We start from the raw sequence: 24,149 nt of genomic DNA, 5'->3' as shown, positions 1-24,149 counted from the left end.
CCTGTTTACTTCATCTTCGCCTGGGGGCTTTTATTTTGACACCGAAAGTGCAGCATTTATTGGTCACAGAAAAGGCAATGTGTATTTGACAGTTTACAATGCTTTAATCTCCTCCATTTTTGATATTCTGTGCCACGTTTGTAGATTTGTATATAACTTGTAACTGTTACTAATGTTTGGAATTGTGTGAATGCTTGAACCTGCATTACTTTAATTTAACAATGCACGTGAACTGATCTGAATTACACACAGACCATGTTTATCTGTCTTTAATTCACAGACTTTTGTGGATTAATATTCACATATGACTGATGTGCTCTTAATGAAACTTAATGACCGAATGAAAGCACATTGCTGATTTGAAATGTTATTTAATTGTAATCTTGATCAACTGTTTTGGAGAGTTCTGTCTTTTCCCATTCAAGTAGATAGCTGCACTGTCATGACTGGAAATAGCCTCCTGAAAGCGTTCCAAACATGACTGACAGTGGACTGACTTGCTAGAAAGCCTTTGGTTGCACTCACGCACTTGTGTGGATCCAGCACGAGCAGCAATCTCCTGACAGTTTAAACGGCCTGGATCACCTGCTTGGATTGTCACAGAGTGACTGTCATGATTTGTGAATGAGAGGATCTTTTGCCCCTGATCCAGAAGTTTTTGATTCTGGCTGATAGAATATGTGCTTCAGACGAAGATATTAGATGAGCGTGGGAAGAAAACGCTGGTTTTTCGTGAGGTTCGTGAATTACATCTGTTTGAACAGGATATCTGCATATATGCAGATGGTATAATAGATGTTTTATTGATATTTGCCTTTTTATCAGAATAAAATAACAGTTGAGGAGGGACTGTTAGAATACGTGCTTCAGAGGAAGATTTTTATGAGCGTTTCACAGGATGCTGGATCTGCTCAAGTTGTGTGAAGTTGGTTTATTAAATCTGTTTAAACGAGAAATGCTCATGTTTGCAGACGGTATATGATTTTAATTTTATTGATATTTGCATTTTTTTATCATTAGACAAGACAGAAACAGGAGAGCACTTTAACATTACGAGCTTAAATGCGTCTGCCGCGGCTCTGATATTCGGACCATTTAAATGACACTGTGCTGCACACCGGTCTATTATTGTAGTAACATGACACGTAACAACAAAATGAACCTTGACTGGTCGTTTACATGTCTCAGTCGCTTCACATGCAAGCAGGCGATTCTATGCGCCCTCAAGAAACAAATCAGCCAAACAGGAAAATGTATCGGCCGATTATATCGGTTGACCACTAATAAGAACAAAAGTAGTGTTGGAATATCAGGACAAATTTCGTTTTGTTCTAGCGTAAAGTCATGTTCTCATGAAACAATGTCCATTGTTTCTCTCTAATCCCCTGATATTTTTGAACTGCTTTATTCTTAAAATTTGTTTAATTAATTGATAAGCATAGGCCTATAGATTATCTCTATATTAGATGTTTTATTTGTCAGTCAGTTGTTAATTATGCATGACCATGAGGTTTAATAGCATTATACAGCTTATGGCAGCTTTAGATTTCAGTGATCCATAATTACCATCTTTATTCCAAGGAATTCGTGCTATACGTTGGTTTGTCATTTACTCAGAAATTAAGTCAAAACTACTGGAACGTGCGCACGAAACATATACACTTCATCACAAAGATGTAATATTTGATATGCGGTATTTCAATGTGATTCGGGCATACATTCGTTTTGTACTCCCAAATATAAGAATTTCCCTTTTTAATAAATTGTAATGAATCCTTCATTAATTAATATTTATGAATTGCTGTAACATTACTGTACTGCACACTTGATCACAGTAGACATTCACATAGTTCTCTCCCCCTTTCTGAAAATATCTTGCCTCAGGGAAAAATAAATGCATCTAGCTCTATTTTTAGAGCAGCCAATTTTAAAACCGTCCTTTATAACATTGCTGCTGATGTGAAGTGAATAAAGCCGTAGAGAGAGGCACGTGGCACCCCATGCTATTTAAAGAAGCATGTTTCTGGGAGTGGGGGCCCAGGAGACACTTTGAATCCTCTACTGCGGCATCCAATGAGGAGGGAGGATCCCGGTCTGCAGATAGAGATTGGTGTGCTATTGCATAACACTGCAAACATGGGAACATCCAAGGGCAGTAAGGGATGGCACTTTTGTTTTTCAGAGAGAGACTTGTTGTGTTGGTGGAGGCTGCCAGACAAGGGTATGCTTACCTGTCCAAATAAAATTGACATAGGTAATTTACATATATATACGTACATCTAGCAGGGTTATAACACCCTGTCTACACCAAGAGCCACCGATAATCAACAGAGATATCTACGCAGCAAGCGGCGAGCTGTGCGGACACTGCATTACCCCTATTGTCATATATTCATTCTTGCCGGTTGTCCTTTATTCATTCACTAAACGGCTCAGAAGTGTGTGACATAAAACTGCATTAAATGCTGCATCAGATGCATGGGGCTCTTTGTTGATGCGTGATTGCATGTACAGCCTGGCCTGTGAGCCCAGAGAGTGCAGTGCATGTGATGCCAGGGGAAGCTGAGGCTCGTTTGTATTCAAGTGCTGCAGCTGTTCCAGACGAGGCTGCAGTGCCTGCCTGGTATTTTTAATCTCCTGTTCTTTTTTTAGCTCTCAGAATATTTAGCGGCAGAGCTAGTAGCATCAGTGTGCTCTGTGAGGGGGCGTCTTCACTCTTATAAGATCATTTCTCAGTTGACCAGACTCCAGCATTTAATCTTTTAATATGTAGCTTGAGAAGGTAGAAGAAATACACCTTTTTTCATGCCTCCTAGTTAGTTATATATATATTTTTTTTTTTTACAAAGGGTGTTTCCCAATTGTCACCAATTGTGGATACATTATTCGCAATGGTCGCTCTCATGTGCTTCTCCAGATCATAAAACCTTTTGGTTTTAATTAATACTTTTTTCTGCTTCACTCAGTTGGTTTTGTTATTTGAGAGAGAAGGTGCTAGTAAATTGAGGATGCTGAGTCTGGCCAGTGTACGGTTGGTGTGATAAATTAAATAAGTGGGTGGTTCGATGTCATTGTTTGGCAATATAATTTGAAAATAACTTTGCTTCACGGCTCTTGAATTACACTGACCCAAACACTCTTTTAGGTGATGTTCAGATTTACATCAATCTATGAATGTTGCCACTCAGATAATTGAATGTAGATGTAATTCTATGTTTCAGTTAAATTTTGTGCCAACATTTTTGAAAGTTACCCACTACATGTTGGGAACTTTTATTAGATAAAGTCTTTTTTTATGGCACCCTCAATGAAATGCTGTAATAGGATTGGATGGTTTTTGCCACAATGTCATTTATATACCTGGTTGATATGCATTATTTATTGTGATTCTCGTTCTGTATTAGTAGTGTGATGCATTGTGATTTTTCTATTGTTTTTTTTAGGGATGCACTAGGGCTGGGCAGTATAGTTTAAGTTGGATCGATATATTTTCAAACGAGAAATAAGATGACACAATACCGTTTATATCGAAATAATTTGATGTAGCATTACATAACCCATTTCTTCTGTAAAGCTGTGCCGTTTTTGCATCTCTCTCACAATCTCCGCGCAACCCGTCCCCACTCGCTGACGAGTTCTCTGCTACATGGAGGGAGACACAGACAGGGTTCACACTGCCGAAGAAGACCTGGTTAGTAAAAAGAAAAACAATGGTTCAATTATGTGGAGATAGTTAAGATTTAAAAGATCAGATGATCAGCAAAACAACTGCACATTGTTTGACTGACAGGCGGTTTGTGTGTGTGCGGCGCACTTTACATATTTGTGTGCTCCGAGAACACTCGCACCTAAACAGTCAAATACATGTAAAAATGTTGCCAAAATTCCTGTCTTGGTGAGGTGTTCATGTAAAAACAGAGTCATGTTAAAAGTGAACAAATATTGGGGGAAAAGCTGATTTATATAAAAATGTACAACTTAAATGTATCCTAATAGACCTGCGCTTTCTAGTGTATCCTTAATATTAATCAAACAACAATAGCGGTTGATGTATAGATATCGATGGTGTTGTTGTCAAAGAGTAATTAGCAGTCAAAGTCGATTTAGAGGTTGCAATGTTGCCAAAAGTTCATCATGGGTACTTTCAAGTGTTCAGGGAATGTCATAATAACTGGAAGTAGAGGGGTGAGATTTTAAAACAAGAGTGTTTCATTTATAAAAGATCTTACCTTCACGCTGTGGACATGCTGATATGCCTCTGTATTGTCTCTTGCAGTTTCATGAGCACAAAGTAATTAAAGATATCTCGGTTCTTCACCTCTGGCCATCTTCTCGTGTCATTCACCCATTGCGTTATAGTTTAGATGAGTCTCAAACAGGGACAAGGTAGGGACAGTGTCACTATATACATACATGCACATTAATATTATGTATGTGAAAATGTATGCTTTATTTTATATTCCATTTTCAACCACTTTAGCTTGAAGAAACACTTTATTATATTTTTAAGAACAGATGACTGAAAAGCCGTATGTGCATGTCTGATGCGCTGTTTGTTTGAAAGCGTGAAGTCTTGTGGAACACACGTATGTAAAGGGTTCTCACTCTTTCTTTGTTTCAGTCTTCTGAATTTTTTTTTGCAAGAATAGTATTGTCTATGAGAATCCTGCAAATAGTTGTGAGCGCAACTCTGCAGGGTCACTTTATATATAGCCTATACATTTGGGATTAAATCATAAAATAATATAAAAACATGTTCACCTTGGACCATAATTTATATTTCTGTGATTATATCATCATTATAATTAGTATGTTTACATTTAGAATTGTTTTTAGATCTTAATTTGTATTAATAATCTTTCGCCTGTTGTCATTGACGAAAAATTGCGTGACTGTAAATAGAAAGGTTTTTTTTTGACTACATCGTTATGTTAATTGCTTTTTCATTTCATTTTAATTGAAATTAGAAATGTCTTTTCATATTTTAAATAAATGAATTTTATTTCCAATGCAAAATCACTAAAGCAAGAATATTCACCGATCTCTCAGCGGGGGTTGACAATGTAATTGGATCTTGAGATTTTTAATATTTATTATATATTTTTTTTTATATATCTGTATATATAAAAGTATCGTGAACATATTTGAACAATTTTGAACAAAACAAATTTATTTACACACATTCAAAGTCATTACCCTTCCGAAGCAGCTACACTGGGTCCTGGGATGAAAGATAATAAAACACCAATATTGAAACTGCAACAACTCACTTTAAGTTATGTATTTACCCGGACAACAAAATACCTGAACAGTAGCCCATATTGGAGAGAATGCACGGATGAAGTAGGTTCGTTGCCAAAGAGATGTTGCCATTAACAACTGTTAAAAAGCCATTTGGCTGAATAAGGTCAATAGTCTGCATGTTCAGTGTGCTTCAGTGAATGAGCTTTGGTCTGTTGACACATACCGCACACGCAAGGCTCATGATGCACTGCTTTTTTTTGCACTGCAGCTTGCAATATGTGCGCACTCCACGTGATCTTCATGGAACGTAGTGATTGTGATGTGATACTTTTTATGAAGCAGAGCTTTCACCACTTTTCTGAAGAGGAATCTCATTCATTCACATTTTCAGCATGTGTTGAGGACATTGCCCTAGGTGTGAGTTATGAGATGGAGGCAATAGCCGTACAGCAGCATTCATACAGAATTTCACTCTCTGTCCTCATCTAACAGCACACGCTCAGAGCGTTATGTGTCCCCAGTGTTGTTTCCTCCGCTCATGTGGAGTAATGTATTGTAAATGTGCTTAAAAATAACTGGGAAAATGGTTCCCTTGCCTCTAACTGTGTGCCACCCCCTTCCAACTGTACTCTCTGTTAGCCACTTGCCTTTCACTCTTCCCTTTCTATTTTTAACTGCCCCCAGGATCAGTCCTCATTCGCTCCTCCCTTGCGCTGTCTTAATGTTCGTCATCCACCCCTCCCCTCCCTCTCAACACTCTTGTTACTCCGGTCAGTGTATGCAGGCTCCCCATGTAAATCTTTAATCAGTGCTGGCATCTCTGACACCAAAGATGCCAGGCTCAAGGGTGGAGTTGTGCCTCCCATGTCCTTGATGCTCAGTCAAGAGAGAGAGATAAAACTGAACATGAATTCAAGCTTTTTCTATAATTGTGAAGCAGCTACTTACGGTTTACTTTTTTGCTTCACTTTGAGTTATTTTTACTGAGGTGAACCGTGTGAACCATGTGTTGTGTTGGTGAAGCCAGGACAACTGAGAGAACGACATTGGAACATGCTGTCTGTCCAACAAACACAGGAGACAGCTATATTTAAAATACCTGAGTTCATGTTTATTTATTAGAATTTAACTTTTAATTAGTGTAGTTGTGAATGAGAAGTTTATGGCTGCTGCAGTGTGCATCGTCTGTTTTCACACAAAGGTGATCTATCGTGTTTAAGATTTAAGCACTTTCACAAAGTTTCACTGAGTTAAAACACGTTAAGCTGCGGTCACACTAGACTTCGCACACTAGATGCACGCAGTTTGATTCATATGCATGCAAATGTGGTTGAGTTTCGTCTTCCACCTAAGTTCAAGTTTGGTGAACTCTGACTTCTTAATTTGTATGACATAGGCTATGTTAAGACTGCAGTCAAATCAGATTTTTTCTAAAAATCAGATCTTTTCAGGTAGACTGTCCGCACTATTAATTGCAAGTGATCAAATCAGATTTGCGCATCCAGATGTAACCAACCTATCTGCATGGGTTGCTTTGATAACGACATAGGAGTACCCACATGCCGATGCTTTCGAAACAGATGTGGGAAAAATGGAGGGGCATCATCTCGCTCTCCAAATAAGCATCCTGACCATTAGCGGTGCAGAACTCCTCTGTCGCACAAGAAAAACTCAGCGATGGAGGAGACTGGGAAATATTGTGATGTTCCATGCTGCAGTCACTGAATTTTCATGTCAGCATTGTGTGTCACATGAAGAGTGATGCAAAAGACCATTTGAAATCTGAACTGAGCAGCCAGAGTGTCCAGACTGAGACACTCAATTGCATTTGAAACCACCTCCCAATGTGGTTTGAATCAGATTCTGAAAAATCAGATTTCATGTGGGTTTTTTTCTGTCCAGACTATCAAAAACTCATCTGGATACAATCTGGATATGACAAAAATCTGATTTTTAGTGGATTTTAGAACAAGGCCTAAAATACATTTGACTAATAGAGGACCTAAATGCCAAAGTGGCTCAATGCAAATTTCAAAGCTGCATGGTTTGCAGTGTGTGGGGAAATGGAGTAGGCCTAGATGGTATATTTAACATACATTAACATATTTCAACAACATCCAGTTGCCAATGTTTGTTGCAGAATCAAAAGTAATTTCACATAAGTAAAGTCTAGTGTCACCGCACTTTTATTATATAACGGTCTAAATGTAAATGATCGATCATGAAAACGATGAGTGTGGTGTCCGAAACCTCATAAACAAGTAGGTGAGATGTACCCAGATGACCTTTACATCTGGTGAGTTTCTGAAATGCGCATCTGAATAAACGCAGAATTAATAAAAACTAAAAAAACTTTGGAGAAACCTTAAGTCAGGCGGCTCATTTCAGCTTAAAGTGAAATATATACCAAGAAAGCTGTTCCTTGTGGATAAATTTGTTTTATAAAACAGTCCAATTACTTTCACAACTGTGGTTACATCGAACATTCGGGTCACTGGAAAATGCTAACGTTTCAGGATAAAGTATGTCAGGGAATATATTCATACTACTCCCCTGCATACCTAAATAACAAAAATAACTTTTTACTGGCTGAGAAGAGAGTTCATCAAATACAGTACATGTTTTTACAGTACACTATTTTGGACGCATCCATTGTTATATAGTTGATCATTATTTTTGTTGCATGCATGGCAACATTCTGTTAAGTAAGGGACTATATTTAATTTTGGTACTTTTATTTAAAAAAAAATGATATTGTAATGCAGCACTTTATATATAAAGAAACTCGCCGCTAAAATTATATCCTTGTCCATTTTGAATATTCAGTGTAGCCGTGTACGAAACACCACCCGCAATGAGGTCACTGCCAAACCAAGCAACTTCCTATTGGCCAACACGGCGAATTCGCCTCTTAAAGTTCACGAGAATTGAACTCCATGTGAAGTATACCGTATTTTAAGTATTAGTATTAAGTATTTCCCTAAGGGAAATTCTTCGCCATTGGAATTCCATCGTGCGAAATTCACGATCTTGCAGATTCCGATTGAGATGTCTCTTTTGTTTGCAGAATTTCGCAGTGTGAAGGTAAATGTATATGAGGCCATGCTAGATTGTGACAATAGTTATAGTTCAGATGCCATTGTAATAATTCAATATTTGCAGTCTTAATATATGAGTGAAAGAGTCCAATAACAGGCCGGTAAAAGTAGTATCCTGCTGGTCATTTGATTCTAACATGGCAGCCCCCATGTGCGGACCCTCTCCTTTTAGATTAAAACAGATTAAATAAGATTACTGTTATGACTGGAGTCTTCATCTCATGTGAGTGCTCATGATTTTATGTTTCAAAATTACAATTAATTTCTTTAGGAGTAAAACATTTTTTAATGAAGAAAAAATTACTGGGTGCACCTTTAACTTTGACAATATTGCACAGTACTTGTACCTTATTGCTTATTTATCCAGGTAATGTGCTTTTATGCACTCAGTGCTTATAATTCACATTCTCCCCTCAATAACCTCCACCTGACTCTTGTTTTTTTTACCCTTTAGTTGTGACTGGGGCCACCGATGGAATCGGAAAAGCCTATGCGGAGGAGGTAAGATTCCTCAGGTTTTATTTGTGTTTTTCCCCCTCTCTTCACAGAAATCACAATGAGTCATCAAACTAGAGTTCTCAGTAAGAGTTCAGGGAGGAATCCACTCTCAGAGGGTTGCCTCATACAAATGTCAAACTGGCAAGCATTTACCACCCTACTGTTTCTCATTCTACTGTTTAATGGCCATTATTAAAAGTGATGATTATTCACTATTTTTAGTTATTATGCTCAAAACAATAGATCTGATAATGAATTCAATGTAATGAAGTAATACTTTTGAATGCATGCGTAGTAATGAATCTTATGCATAGTAATACTGATAGAAAGGATTCTTGGAGTGTAAAGGGTAGTTTACTGTAATTATAATCTGATCTTGTTAATTCAGTATAAATGTTGAGGGTTTTTTCTGATTCTGCGCAGCTTGCTCGACAAGGATTTGCAATTGTTCTCATCAGCCGTACTCAAGAAAAGCTGGATGAAGTGTCTAAAGCTATCGGTAGGTGTCTGCTTCCACCTTCAATGCTCTCTATACTAGACAGACGGTTATGGGTTTTTCAGTGGCCGATATTATACCAACATATACATAACACAATTGAATTACAGGAAATGTGATGAAATGAAGCTAATGTTTTATATATATATATATAAATATAAAAAACACCAAATGTTTACAGTCCTATTTATTTATGTACTGTCATTTTTTCCACTTTTATCATAATTATTATAATGCCATGTCAAAATGGCTAAATGGATACTTGATATTTTTCAGTCTTTCACTACTCTATATGCCCACTTTACCCATTGTTAAAAAAAATTCTAAATGGTTAAATCAAAATCTAAAGAATCTGTAATTGTACTGTGTTGTACCACTGGCACTACAAAAGAAAAGGCAGGATCTGCTGTTAAATCATAATTGAATGAATGGAGAAGCAGTGGCTGAACTGGATATGCAACCACACAACCCCCCCATTCATTTATTCAAGACTTTTGGTTGGCTGACTCCTGATCTAAGGGGGATGGCATGTTTTAGAGCATGTGTGCACCCATGTGCTGGTACATATGCATTGTGTGTGCTTGTGTACAGAGGACTGGTGGGGTACTTATTCATGCCTGTGTGGGAATCGTGAGGAAGAGAGTGTCTCCCTCTGCTAAATGAATGTGGATGTTAATGAGCTGGTGTATTTTTAGCCCTGTGTTGAAAGGCAGGCACTATGCCAATTGAGCTGCCTTGCTGCTGCAGCAGAGTGCGATTTCACAGATGGAAGTGGATCCTGGAGATGTCATGGCGAGAGACAGAGCAGCGAATGGAGGGAATCAGCCCAGTGACCTCCACTAAACACTAGCCTTATTCATTGGATATAATGGAGTCATTTGACAAATGTGTTTTATAAATGTGTTTTGTCTGCTTACATGTGTGGTGTAGTTCAAATAGGCGGTATACTTGTGATATAAGATGGCCTTGATATGAAAATATTTAGTTCCCTGACCTGCCAAACAACACTTACCGAGAGCAGGCAGCACAGAACATGGCCAAAAACATACTTCACACAAGCACGCGTATGCAAATATAGACGCAAATGGTTGGCCAACGCATTGCATCGGCCCCATTTAACATGTGTAATGCGCTCTTTGGTGGTAACAAACCTCAGTAGTCAAGGGGGGGGGGGGGGGGGGTATAGTTAACTTCAAATGTTTGTCCCATTAAACTAGATGCATTGTTATACAGATAGCTGCTGTAGTTTGCTATAAACATATCGCCTTACAAGCTGTTACTCTGCCATGACAGTAGTTGACCTAAAAGAGAAAACTGGACATTGAAGATGAAGCAAATGCATGCTGTAGTGCCCCTGAGTATGCAACAATTACTTGCATTGAATAATGAATTGCAGTCGAACACATTTCGAATGCAACAATGTACAAGCTCGAGCTTGCATAGCTAGAAGAAACTGCTTTCACATTCTTGCGTACATTATGTTTGAGTATGAACACCAGTATGTTTCGGGCCTTAGTAGCCGTTCACACAGTTTGCGTTGTTGCGGTCAAAACAGCAAGTGGAAATATGTATGTATGTTTTAAAAAAAATGCTCTGCTCTTGGCGCGAGATGCGGAACAACAGCTAAAGATGTCTGTCTGATGCAAGTCAACATGGACCAACAATAAAAAAAATATAAAAAAAAACAATGCAAGATTGCTGATGGAATGCAGGACAAGACATTGACATCCCTTCTCAAGACAGACTGGCAAACCTGATTGGAAAGTGGACTGAAGGCAACTTATGTTCATCGTTTGTCGTCTTCCACAATAATGTTGTCTTTTCTTAGCAAATACTGATTTGTAATTATTTGTTATTTAATTAATCGATGTATAATGTAATCAATTAGATTAAATGTTTGAATCGATTGACAGCCCTATATTAAACATTACAGTCAAACATTTATTTTATACAGTATTTACTCAAACAGTGAATTTTAACAGGAGAATCCTCATGATTTCCAATGTGCCAAGTTATATCATGTCTTTACCAGCACACCTGCTGTTGCTCATTTCTTGCAATGAAGCAAGAAATTGTCTACTAGAGTGATTGAATGAATGGATCTCTCTCTGTCTCCCTGTTCATTTGTTCCCCTCTGCTCTTTCTGTCCATTTCTTACCAAGAAAGATCTTTCTTGCTGTTTTTTTTCTCTCACCTCCCCCATCCATATAATTCCTTGAATGTAGCATGTATTTTGAAGTCTGTTACAAACAGTATGTGTATGTATGTAACATTTGTTCATTGTGTTCATCCATAGGTGCACAACATTGTGTCCACATTTCCACAATTTATTAAATGTTTGCTATTCTTTTTCTTTCAGAGAGCAAGTATAATGTAGAGACCAAAACCATTTCTGCAGACTTTGGATCTTTGGACATCTACCCTAACATTGAGTCTGGACTGGCTGGCCTTGAAATAGGAGTTTTAGGTATTGTATATTAGCATTTGTAAGTGTTTAAGACACTGCTAAAGTAATGCTCACAAGTTACCTGTGTTTTTCCTCATCCCTTTGCTTTAATGTTTTCAATGATTTTTAATAACTTATTTTTTTGTCTCTTTCACCTGCAGTTAACAATGTTGGTGTGTCCTATTCTTATCCAGAGTTCTTCCTCAACATTCCTAATGTTGATAGTGTGAGTTTGTGTTACGGTGTTTTTGGGATCTATGCACTATGCAGATAGTAGTGTCATTTCACACTTGTTTTTTAATCTTGACTTTTCTGATTGTAGTTCATCAACAGCATGATCAACATCAACATTATATCAGTCTGTCAGGTCAGTGACATTTCTGCTCTTTACTCAAATCAAAACAAAGCCAGCCTCATCATCTTTTAAGAGCAGAATGCAGTTGAGTCTGATTGTTTTCATGTACTTGATATACAGTGTATGTATACAGAGATACTGTACATGTATATTTATATTCAGATGTGTATATATACAGAATATGGGCACTTAACACACTCATTGTGAGCCACCTTAGGCCAAAATTGTCTACAAAATATATCCATCATGCATTAAGTTTTATCTTAAACATAAATATATTTGTAACCTTCGAATTAAACGGGCCTTTTTTGCCGGTGCCTTTATGAATTGTTTTAAATGCCCTTTTCTCATGTGAAATGATATACATCACTTTGCTGTGCATTTACAAGTTTTACAGTGGCAAGAAAAAGTATGTGAACCCTTTTGCTGGTTTGATCATAGAATGTGATCGCATCTTCATCAAAGTCACAAGGATAGGCAAAGTACAATGTGCTTAATCTAACAACACACAAAAAAATATAATCTTTCATGTCTTTATTTAACATGTCCCATTAAACATTTAGAGTGCTGTGGAAAAAGCAAGTGAACCTTTGGATTTAAGAACAGGTTGATCCTCCTTTGGCAGCAATAACCTCAACCAACCTCGATTTTCATGTTGGTATGTGGTGCCCTTTTTTACACCATGCGTAGTGCTGCCTGTTTTCCGAACAATTCAACCTTCATTTCATCAGTCCGCGAAACATATTTCCAGTAGCGTATTGGAGTGTTAAGTTGGTCTTTGGTCTTCAGGTACGCACCACTGTTTTTGTTTGAAAGCGGCGTCTTCCTTTGTGGTGTCCTTCCATGTACACCATTTCTGTTTAAAATGTTCTGTATAGTAGACACATGAACAGAGATGTTAACCAGGTCCAGTGACTACTTCAAGTCTGTAGCTGTCACTCAAGGGTTCTTTTATACCTCATTATGCATTCTGTGGTGTGCTCTTTGAGTCATCTTGACTGAATGGCCACTTTTAGTGAGAGTAACCACAGTACTAAATCGTATCCATTTATAGACAATGTGTCTAACTGTGGACAGATGAATATCTAAACTCTTCAATATAACTTTGTAACCATTTCCAGCTTTATGCAAAGCAACAATTCTTGATCATAGATCTTTTTTTTTTTTTTTTTTTTTTTTAAATAGTCCAGGCCAGCAGATGCTTCTTGTTAATAGCAAACTATTTAATTTTTTTAGAGCATTTAATAAGTCAAGTAGCTTTAACCCACACCTCCAATCTGTTTATTAATTGTATGCCAGGTTTGCCAACTCTTGACTCTAATTGGCTTTTGTTGACGTCTTTAGCCTATGGGTTCGCTTACTTTATCCACAGCACTGTGAATGTTTTATGGGATGTGTTCAATAAAGACATGAACGATTATAATTGTGTGTGTGTGTGTGTGTGTGTGTGTGTGTGTGTGTGTGTGTGTGTGTGTGTGTGTGTGTGTGTGTGTGTGTGTGTGTGTGTGTGTGTGTGTGTGTGTTGTTGGTTGAAGCACACTGTGTTTGTCTATACTTGTGACTGATGAAGATGAGATCATATTTTATGACCAATTATTGCAGAAAACCTGCTAATTACAAAGGTTTCACTTATCACTTAAAAGGTTTTATTACCACTGTAATTTGCAAAGTGTTGTTGATGTGTAAACATGGATGGTCGTGTGGATGTGTTTGAATGTTCAGAACAAGCCATTTTTGCAACCTGCTTCCAAAAATTTAGCATTTGCGTTGTCAAAATAACAGTGAGCTTTAATGGACACTGTCATTATATGACCACTTTAACAAATTTGACTTGTCTATGAAATACGTTTACAACTTGCCCCAAGTATAAACACTTTCTTTGTACACAAGGCAGTTCTGTGTAGCTTACTGCCAATCAGCCTGGAAGTTTAAGTCTATGCTGCCACCTCCTGGATCCTGTGAATATTATTCTGTAGTTGCAATAGTATGTTCTGTACAAATATACAAGGTTTATAGACTTAAACTTGGTTTATAAATGTCTGCAGTGTACATAGTTTTGCATAAGTAACATAATTGAAAAGATCTTTGGGATGTTACATTTCAAAATGCCATGTTCTTGAAAAGTATTTGAGTTGTGCCTGAAGTTTGAATCGTACACAAACATTCTCACTCTTCCCAAATCACCTGTTTTTGTAGATGACACGACTGGTATTGCCCAGGATGGTAGATAGGTAAGTTCACAAACCCCCAGAATGTGATAGTTGTTGATTCAGTTGACACACTTGAAATTTGTTTGTCATCATTAACAAATGTTCCATTTTTACATATTTTGTTCTTTTGGTCCGTCATCCTAGCATAAATATCTTCATATTGATGATAAGTAATTAATAATTTCTTGCTGCAGAGGCTGACTCTGTCAAGCCAAAATACACAAGCACAATAGAAATGTAGTGATGTAAGCGTTTGGGGAACATTTCCCAATAAATGTTTTTCTCAGTTAATGGACACTGGTGGCCAAAGGTTTGGAATAATGTAGAGATTTTGCTGTTTCGGAAGGAAATTGGTCCTTTAATTCACCAAAGTGGCATTCAACTGATCACAAAGTATAGTAAAAAAAAAAAACAGCACCATCACTATTTGAAAAAGTCATTTTTGATCAAATTTAGACAGGCCTCATTTCCAGTAGCATCACTCCAACACTGTATCCATGAGTAATCATGCTAAATTGCTAATTTGTTTCTAGAAAATCACTTGCCATTATATCAAACACAGTTGAAAACTATTTGTTTTGTTAAATGAAGCTTAATATTGTATTTATGTTTGTTTTTGAGTTGCCACAGTATGCAATAAACTGATTCCAAGAACACAGGATGAGATGTCACTATCCTTGTGCAAGCACTTCCAAGAGTTCATGAACAGTGAGCCTGGTGAAATTTGGGGAGCGCATCGTCAGTAGTGTACCTTTGGTTCCTAGGGTGTTTCAGCCTTTCACACTGTACACCCTCCCCAAAGGCGGCCAGCGACAGGGTGATCAATCCTATGCTTGCGTCCCATTCCCAATTAGTCATAGGAGTTGCCTTGTTGTTAATAGCCAACATCCCATGGGTCTATGCATGGCAGGGGTGTCCTCCTCCCTGAGTCAAGCATTGTTGACCGCATACCTCCTGGCCCTCTCACTTCGGGGCCCAGCTGTGGTCTCCCCTTTTCATCCAGAGCCACTGACTGCTGCCTTCTGCCGCCTCCGACACAGCTCTGATTGCCGAACGCTGGCTCTGGCCCTTAATTCCTAGGTCTCTAAGCAGTCTGGTTGTAGATGTTGCCACAAAACCTCTGCAGCCCACCTCCACTGGTTGGACTTCTGTGTTCCAGCCATGATGCCGTGCTTCGGCAGCTAGATTGGCATAGCGCTCATAAGCTTCATCTACTGAGTCCTCCCAGGGTACTGTGAGCTGAAGACCTTCTTGAGCGAACGAGACCAGAGCACCATGTCAGGTCTTAGGGTGGTGGTTGCGATCTCCGGAGGAAACACAAGTTGCCGGCCAATGTCAGCTAGCATTTTCCAGTCACAGGCCAAGCGCAGCTGGTCTCGCTCTAATGGTGTAGAGCCGCTCTTTGGTGGTTTAGCCCCTTCGCTGACAAAGGTCGTCCGTAAGGGGTGTGATGCTGCTGGGGGTGATAGGGAGTTGGTGGCAGCTCGCTTGTCCTCCAGGGCGGACGCAAGGTTTTTAAGGACTTGGTTGTGACGCCAAGTGTAGCGTCCTTGGGTGAGGCTTGTTTTACACCCTGTGAGAATGTGCCTGAGGTTGGCTGGCATGGAACAGAGGGCACAGTCCGTATCTTCAGCATACCATTGGTGAAGATTAACTGGTGTTGGAAGGATGTCATATGTTGCTCTGATGGAAAAGCTCAACAGCCTCGCTTCCATGGCCCACAGATCCTTCCAGCTGATCTTCCTCTTCTCCACACTGTCCCATCGAGTCCAATGTCCCTGTTTGGCAAGAGAGACTGCCTTGGCCCACCTTGCAGCCTCCTCCTGATGGCGTACTTCCTGCACTACCATCTTCCGCCGCTCTGGTGCAGTGGCCTTACTCCAAGCAGCGCGGCTAGTTAGCCCAAGGCCTCCTCTCCCTTGCTGAACATGACACACAATGTCAGCATGTCTGAGGGCTGCTGTTGCCTCCTGGACTGCTTTTCCTGGCCTCCAGTTGCCAAAGTCGGCGCGTTGTTACTCACCACTGGGTCTCGAGATTCATTCAGTGTCATCTGGAGCCTGGTTTTTGCACACTTGAATTCCTCTGTTAGACTGGTGAGGGGCAGCTTGAGGACACCATCTCCATAGAGGCCTATGGTGGTAAGGCATCGTGGAACTCCAAGCCACTTCTTTAAGTAGCCTGTGACTACACTTTCCATCTTCTCCACTGTTGAGATTGGAACCTCATACACTGCTAGGGGCCACAACACCAGGGGTAGGAGACCAAACTGCAGACACCAAGCCTTTAAATTTCCAGGTAGCTGGGTGTTGTCGATGGACTGTAGGCTACTACTGATGTCTTTGCGCAGCTGTTGCACCTGGTCTTTGTCCTTCATGCTTGCATCATACCACCTTCCAAGGCTTCTTACCGGCTGCTCAGACACTGTTGGGATTTGGTCATCTCTGATGAAGAATTTCAGGTCAGAGAGTACTCCCTTCACAATCGAGATGCTCTGTGACTTGGATGGTGACTGGCAAGTCTTAAGGTCAATGTTAGGTCAAAAATGGCAAAAAAGAAACTGCTTTTTCTAAACTTGTCAGTCAATCATTGTTTTGAGGAACAAAGGCTATACAATGCTTGAAATTGCCCCCAAAAATTAAGATTTCATGCAAAGATGTTTACTACAGTCTTCAAAGACAAAGGACAGCTGGCTCTAACAAGGACAGTAAGAGATGTGGAAGTTCAGATGTAAAACTAAACAAGAGGATAAGTACATCAGAGTCTGTAGTTTGAGAAATAGACGCCTCACATGTCCTCAGCTGACAGCTTCATTGAATTCTACCCACTCAACACCAGTTTCATGTACAACAGTAAAGAGAAGACTCAGGGGTGCAGGCCTTATGGGAAGAATGGCAAAGAAAAAGCCACTTTTGAAACAGAAAAACAAAAAGAAAAGGTTAGAATGGGCAAAGAAACACAGACATTGGACAAACAGATAATTGGAAAAGAGTGTTATGGATCTTAACCCCCATTGAGCTTTTGTGGGATCAGCTAGACTGTAAAGTGCTTGAAGTGCCCGACAACACCATCACATCTATGGCAAGTGGGACAGGAAGTGTGGGGTGAAATGTCACCTGAGTATTTGGACAAACTAACGGCTAGAATGTCAAGGATCTGCAAAGCTGTCATTGCTGCACGTGGAGGATTTTTTGATGCAAAGTCCTTGAAGTAGTTTAAGAAGGTCTCAGAATTTTATTGAAATAGTAATTTTTCACGTAATTCATGTCCTGACTATACATTGTGATCAGTTGAATGCCACTTTGGTGAATAAAAGTACCAATTTCTTTCCATAAGACCAAAATCTGTACATTATTCCAAACTTTTGGCTGCCAGTGTAAATGTTTTGAATTTGCTTAATTGGGTGAGGGGAAAAAGACATACTAAAAGTTTCTGGAGTTCAGACAGTTTAGCTTCTCCCCTCTATGCCACTAGAGTCTAGTCTGCAGTAGTACAATGCAACAGGATGTACCCTGGCATGGGCACTGGTTGACATAGCAACAGGGCGATTCAAGAATCCATTAATGGGTACCCAGGAGTTAAAAGGGATAATTCTGTGATGTCAAATGAGTAAAGTGTAAATGGAACAAATACCTTGGGCATTTTGAGCAAAATTGTCTTTAATAGACTTGATTACTTGTTTTTGTACATAATGTACAAATGTTGACCAAAGAAAACTCTTTCCAGGTCTAAAGGGGTGATCTTGAATATTGCCTCGGCTAGTGGCATGTACCCAGTTCCTCTCCTTACCCTCTATTCTTCCACAAAGGTAAGTCGTCTCTCTCTCCATCATGGCTTTTCCTGAGAAAAGTTCATGTCTCCATAGATGTGGCATTATGAACCTGTTCATATTATTCGCTATGTAAAGTTTCCTCTGGGATTCTCATAATTTAGTTTAGCGGTATCTTTGAGCTTTATTCGTTGATATTAGTCACCACTACTGTAATGGTTGTATTTCTTTTCTAATGCTGATGTTTTGGATCATGTGAATAGTCTTTTTTTCTTTTTTGTTTAATGGAAGGTAGTTACTTTAATGATGATGAATTTCACACAATACATGATTACTTTCACTCCTCTAGGCCTTTGTGGACTTCTTTTCTCGTGGACTTGATGCTGAGTACAAAAGCAAAGGGATAATAATACAGGTGTGTATAAATGAGTGAAAGCAAGGCTTGTAACGGGCGGACACAAGATTTAGACCTTACTGTATTATATCTTTGCTGTCTGAAGTGACATTTAATTATACAAAAAATATTTCTTGTTGACATTTGTAGTGCTCTAAGTTAGTGCTATTCAACTTCCTCGACAAGTGTGCCAGATGGAAACAAATATTCGTTGCATGTGGGCCAAGCCAGAATATTCAATTTTTCATGAGATCAACTTAAAAAAAAAAAATGCTTTCAAAATTGGTCCATAACTGAGAGAGTAATTCCGACGGATACTAAACATTTAACAGTGAGGTTTGTTATAGATGCAATTATTTAAACTTTACCTTTTAAATATAATGTTTTCTTGGCCAAATTAATGAACTGAACTTTTCTCCAAACTCACGCTTGTCAGTCGTCCATGATTTTAGATCTTTTATCTTCCCATTTAATTGAATTAACGGATAATGATTATTTGGTGCGCAACTTCTAAAAGCATCTAAGAGCAGCCCGAAGACAACCTCATGCAGGCCACTGAAAATGTCAAACGGCCAGATTTGGCTCGCTGGCCACAAGTTGAATAGGCCTGCTCTAGGTTTAGGCTGATGACTGTTGTATAATGTCTTCTGTATTATCTTGTAGAGTGTGCTACCATTTTTTGTGACAACCAAACTGAGCAAGATCAAGAGGGCCTCTCTTGACATTCCCACTCCAGACCGATATGTAAAAGCCCAGCTGAGCACTGTAGGGCTCCAGACTCAGACCAATGGTTACCTCCCTCATGCCATCATGGTGAGAACCTCTTAAAGTACACTACTTACTACATCTATTGCTTACAGGTACATACAATTAAGTATACAGCAATGCAGTCTCTTGGTGCACACAGTGCCTCTGTGCACAATGCGAGGTCGATAAATAAACGAGTCTGGTGTGGAAGAACTTGCACAAAGCCCAGACTTTAACCCCATTGGGATGAATTGGAAGGCTACTGTGAGCCAGGCCTCATCGCCCAACATCAGTAGCTGACTTCATTGGTGCTTTTGCATCTGAATAGGAGCAAATCCCAGCAGCCATGTTCCAACATCTAATGGAAAGTCTTCCCACAAGAGTGGAAGCTGTTTTGGCAGCAAAAAGAGGGCCAACTCCCTATCAACGCCCATGCTTTTGAAATTAAATGTTTAATAAGTACATACTGTACACAGTATGGGTTTTGTGGTCAGGTGTCCACACACTTTTGGCAATGTAGTGTCATTTCACAATCTATTAATTCAGTGTTTATGTCTATAGTGAATTGAATATACCACCAAATTAAGAAGCTTCTTTCTACCTATTTAGAGTGCCTATAAAGAAAATCATCATACCCTTTTAGAATTTTTTTTTGTCTTACTGCCTGAAATTAAAACAAATTTTCCCTTACAACATTTAAGTAATGAATAAAAAAAAGACAGCAACAGATTCAAAAATGTATAAAAGATGAAAAGCTAGAATTACAGGGTTTGAAAAGTGATCATACCCCTGGATTTAATACTTTGTAGAGCTACCATTTGCTTTAATGATAGCCATCAGTATGTTTGGATGTGTCTGTACTAGCTTCGCACACCTAGATTGGGGAATGTGTGCCCAAGAACTGTTCTCAAATCAGACTGATATGATGTTCAGTTGGGTGGGGGCCATGACATCTGTTGCAGGACTCCCTGTTCCTCTATTGTAATCTTTTCTATTTGCAAAAGTAATCTAAAGGAGTCTAAAATGTATATTTCCTATTGATACACTAAACTGAAGATATAAATAACCATCTTAAGAAAAAATGTTTTTGTGAAACATATTATGTGCTTAAGACCTTTGCACAATACTGTAGGTCAGGACTCTGACTTGGCCACTCAAGATCTTTGACCTTCCTATCCTTAACCTCTTCAACTCTGGGGCATTTTTGGGCTGCTACCTGCAATTTTTCACTCTCGAATTTAAAAGCTTACCATTTAGTGGTTGACTGATAGTGTGTTTTGCCAATACAATAACTAAGGTGGGAAAACAGGCCGATAGCTGATTAATCGGTTGGTAGTTTTAAAAATGTATATTATGAATGAAAACTTTCCACTCAATGTAAAATAGTGCTGAACTTTAGTTAGTATCACTTTCATTGGCGATTCTTAATAAATTTTTCCGCACACTGATACCTTCTCCGATGCCTTTTCCATCTGAAATTATTGAAAATCTTACTGGTCAAATGTGTTTGTTGTTCAGCAGTAACCTAAAACGCTGCATTACAGAGCCAAATAGTGACTGAAGCAAGCGAATGGCTGAGCAAAAGCAAAATCTCAGGCAGTATATTCATATAAGGTTGGAATTAATGACTGAATTACTAATAAATTTACTTAGAAACAAAACCTCATTGGTGCACTCATGTTTATAACCTGACCTTAACATTGGAAGCCCTTCAACACCAGAAATAAAAAAGAATTCGGTGAAGCTGCACAAATTCATTTTCATTAAAACTTATTTAACTTGAAAACCAAATGTGTTAAAAGGAAGGGTAAGCAGTTTCCATCCTTGACTTTGTAACATTGTTCAAACCATTCAAACATCAATGTTGGCATCCTCTCCACCTTGTCAGGAATGCCATTCTCCAGTGCAGCGATTGGTTACAGTATAATCAAATTAATTATAAAAACACCTTTTTTTTTTCTCTTAAATGACTGATTTATTGTACCATGACTATAATAATGTGTGTTGTATACATACCTTGGCTTTTCTCTGTCGATGTTTCAAACCCGCTTTTGAAGTGTCCATCTCTATAAATAGCCTAGTCACATAGCACAACAAACTCTAGGAGTCAGTGATTGTTTTTATTTAACCTCTAGAGGGCGCTGTTATACTGTGGAACCAGAGTTCAGCCAGAGACCCTCCAGCACCGGCCACTGAGAAACGAAACCAAAATAACTATCGGTAAATCAGAAATCAAGCGGTGAATCCGATATATCGGTCAACCTCTATTACCATTTACACATACTGTGGACTAATTGCCAAAAATTGGTCAGATTTTTTTTAGATGACATAGCACCCCCTTTTGGACCCACTGGCGGGTCCTCCTAGTTGAAGAGTTGATCCATTGCTTTTGGTTGTGTGTTTTGGGTCATTGTCATGCTGAAAGGTGAACCACCTGCCCATTTTCAGTTGTTGAGTTCAGTTGTTGTTTTGTTTTGTTTTTTCATTACTTGAATGTTGTATAAATAAAGCTGTAATAAAAAAAAATTGGTTTTGATCATCTTCTGGATTCTGTGAGTCTAACAAACCTGTAATTGTGTTGTTGCTGCAGGGTTGGGTGACTACTGCTCTGCTTCCTGCTAAACTGCTCAACAAGTATGTTATGAGCACAGGGTTGTCCCAGCGTGCACGCTATCTGAAGAAACAGAAGCAAGGTTAGAGGAAGACAAAAGGACAGACAGAGGGATGATGTGGTAACAGGGGACCAACCAAAAATCATGAATCGTCCCTTTTGCTGTCAGGGATCAAAGAGCAGTCAAACCAAACTGCTCATTGTAGGTCTGTCTCCATTGAGATGGTTATCAAGGGTTGCATTTTCCACACATTAATTAGTGTATTGAGCTTTTGAGAGTCATAGCTAACCAAAACATGATTAAATTGAATGGCTTTTTCTGACCAGCAGTTCTTACAAGCCGTGTTAACTAAAGACAACTGCACACTAGCTGAAGTCTCTAAAGTTATTTGTATCATCCTGTAAGTGTAGATAAGAACAGTTTGTTTGGTTGAAAATGTAGAGTGAATAAGTAGCCCCACCCCCAGAGTCACCAAATGAACAATGAGAAACTAACTAGTTCTCAAATTTGACAGCATTCCTACAATCATTAAAAATTGCAAATGGACTTCTCCAAAATAGTACACTTGGTCCATGTTTGTCCTTTTCTTTCAAAGCAGTTGTTTAAACTAAATCTTACAACAGATGACACGATATATACTAACTGTAAACCATCTTCTTTAAAAGGGATGTGATTATATTACTCTAACTCTTGTGGAAAGTTATTAACTTTGTAATGCTGGTACGGTTGGTGATGGAAGGCAAACTGTAACTCAAACTAGAATTTATTTGATTTCCAAATTTAAAGCGAAGGCTGCATTTCCAGTATTAAGTTCAATGTAAATGCACTATTTCCTCCAAAACAACACTGTAGGATTCTTAGTGTTCCTAAATGAGGGTGTCATATCTTCAAGTTTCACTGTGACTAACATTTACAAGATGGCAGTGTAAACCCCGCAACAGCAGAACTAAAAGCAACTACAGCAGCACTTGAGTATGTACAGTAATGTAGGATAATCTGCATGTCTGTTTCCGAATTAATCTTGCATTTCAAATAAAGCAGTTATTTCTAACAACAGTCTCGGCCTTGAATGTTTGATGCATTTTTTACACACATTGATGGTTAGTTGAGATTAATATATTGTGTGTGTTTTTGGTAAATTTGGAGCTTATAGAGCCACAGGTTGAGAGTTTTCGACCGTTTGCATGTCCGCTTTATTTTCTATTTTTCAACTCATACCCTTTTTATATAATTCAGAGTCTTCTGTTAAACCTTAATGGCCCAGATATTTATAGATGCAGTAATTCTAGAAATTAATTTTAAGGGATTCTTTGACCACTGATCTGGTATGATCTGCCAGGCTTTTGTCTTTTGGGCTATTGTTTTATAACATGGCACATTTCTGATAATTAAAGCCGTTACATTTTTGTTTGTTGCAAATAGTCGTCTCAGCTAAAATAAGCATAGATACTTAATGTCTGAATATCATTTACATTTAAATAAAAAAATATCAATCCATGTGTCATATGTTAACAGATGATGCTAGAGTATAACAGAACTAACTGCACTTTTAATAGCCATTTTTGCAATTGCTTTTCACCAACTGGCCCTATGTTTTTTTTTTTTAGTGGATGCATGAAATCAGTTCCCCTCAAATTTACACTGGTGTCCTCGCAGATTTAACACCGGTCACATTAGCTATTCATCAGTAACATTAACTCCACCACGGATGACAACTAAAGTGCTCAAATTCTGTTTATATTCATTTTCATTGTTTTATTATTTCACAGGCAAATTACAATTCTCTCATCATTTAGTCACTCATGCCATCCCAGATGTGTATGACTTTGTTTTGTTTTGTTTGCTGAACATAAGCAAAGATATTTAGAAGAATATCTCATCTCTGTAGGTCCATACAATGCAAGTGAATGGTGACCAGACCTTTTGAAGGTCCAAAAAGCACATAAAGGCAGCATAATCCATAAAACTCCATTGGTTAAATTCATATCTTCAGAAGCTATATGATAGGTGTGGGTGAGAAACAGATCAATCTTTGAGCATATTGCCACCTACTGAGCAGGGAGGAGAATTTATAGTGAAACTTAAATATTGATCTGTTTCTCTCTCACACCTATCATATCACGTCTGAAGACATAGATTAAACCACATGGAGTTTTATAGATTACATTTATGCTGGCATTTGGGCCTACAAAGTTCTGGCCACCATTCACTTGAATTGTATGGCCCTACAGACCTGAAATATTTTACTAAAAATCTTCATTTGTGTTCAACAGAAGAAAG

At 38.6% G+C, this 24,149-nt stretch overlaps 1 protein-coding gene across 2 annotated transcripts in view; it reads left to right on the top strand.

The window, feature by feature from the left end:
- The window catches only part of LOC127661534 (very-long-chain 3-oxoacyl-CoA reductase-B), a 51,479-nt gene extending 28,560 nt beyond the window's left edge, over positions 1 to 22,919 (top strand). For both annotated transcript variants that reach the window (XM_052152298.1, XM_052152291.1), the window contains exons 2-11: positions 8,797 to 8,843; positions 9,264 to 9,339; positions 11,696 to 11,803; positions 11,944 to 12,008; positions 12,105 to 12,149; positions 14,334 to 14,368; positions 18,074 to 18,155; positions 18,466 to 18,531; positions 19,174 to 19,323; positions 21,848 to 22,919. In XM_052152298.1, the coding sequence (XP_052008258.1) occupies positions 8,797 to 8,843; positions 9,264 to 9,339; positions 11,696 to 11,803; positions 11,944 to 12,008; positions 12,105 to 12,149; positions 14,334 to 14,368; positions 18,074 to 18,155; positions 18,466 to 18,531; positions 19,174 to 19,323; positions 21,848 to 21,955 (782 nt within the window). In that variant the 3' untranslated portion in view covers positions 21,956 to 22,919. The remainder of the gene's footprint in view (positions 1 to 8,796; positions 8,844 to 9,263; positions 9,340 to 11,695; positions 11,804 to 11,943; positions 12,009 to 12,104; positions 12,150 to 14,333; positions 14,369 to 18,073; positions 18,156 to 18,465; positions 18,532 to 19,173; positions 19,324 to 21,847) is intronic.
- The last annotated feature ends 1,230 nt before the right edge of the window (positions 22,920 to 24,149 follow it).

The sequence above is a fragment of the Xyrauchen texanus genome, chromosome 2, assembly GCF_025860055.1.
Source record: "Xyrauchen texanus isolate HMW12.3.18 chromosome 2, RBS_HiC_50CHRs, whole genome shotgun sequence".
In the NCBI taxonomy this organism is placed as follows: Eukaryota; Metazoa; Chordata; class Actinopteri; order Cypriniformes; family Catostomidae; genus Xyrauchen; species Xyrauchen texanus.
Note: the sequence above shows the minus strand (reverse complement) of the source record. Positions and strands in the feature narration are given on the sequence as shown.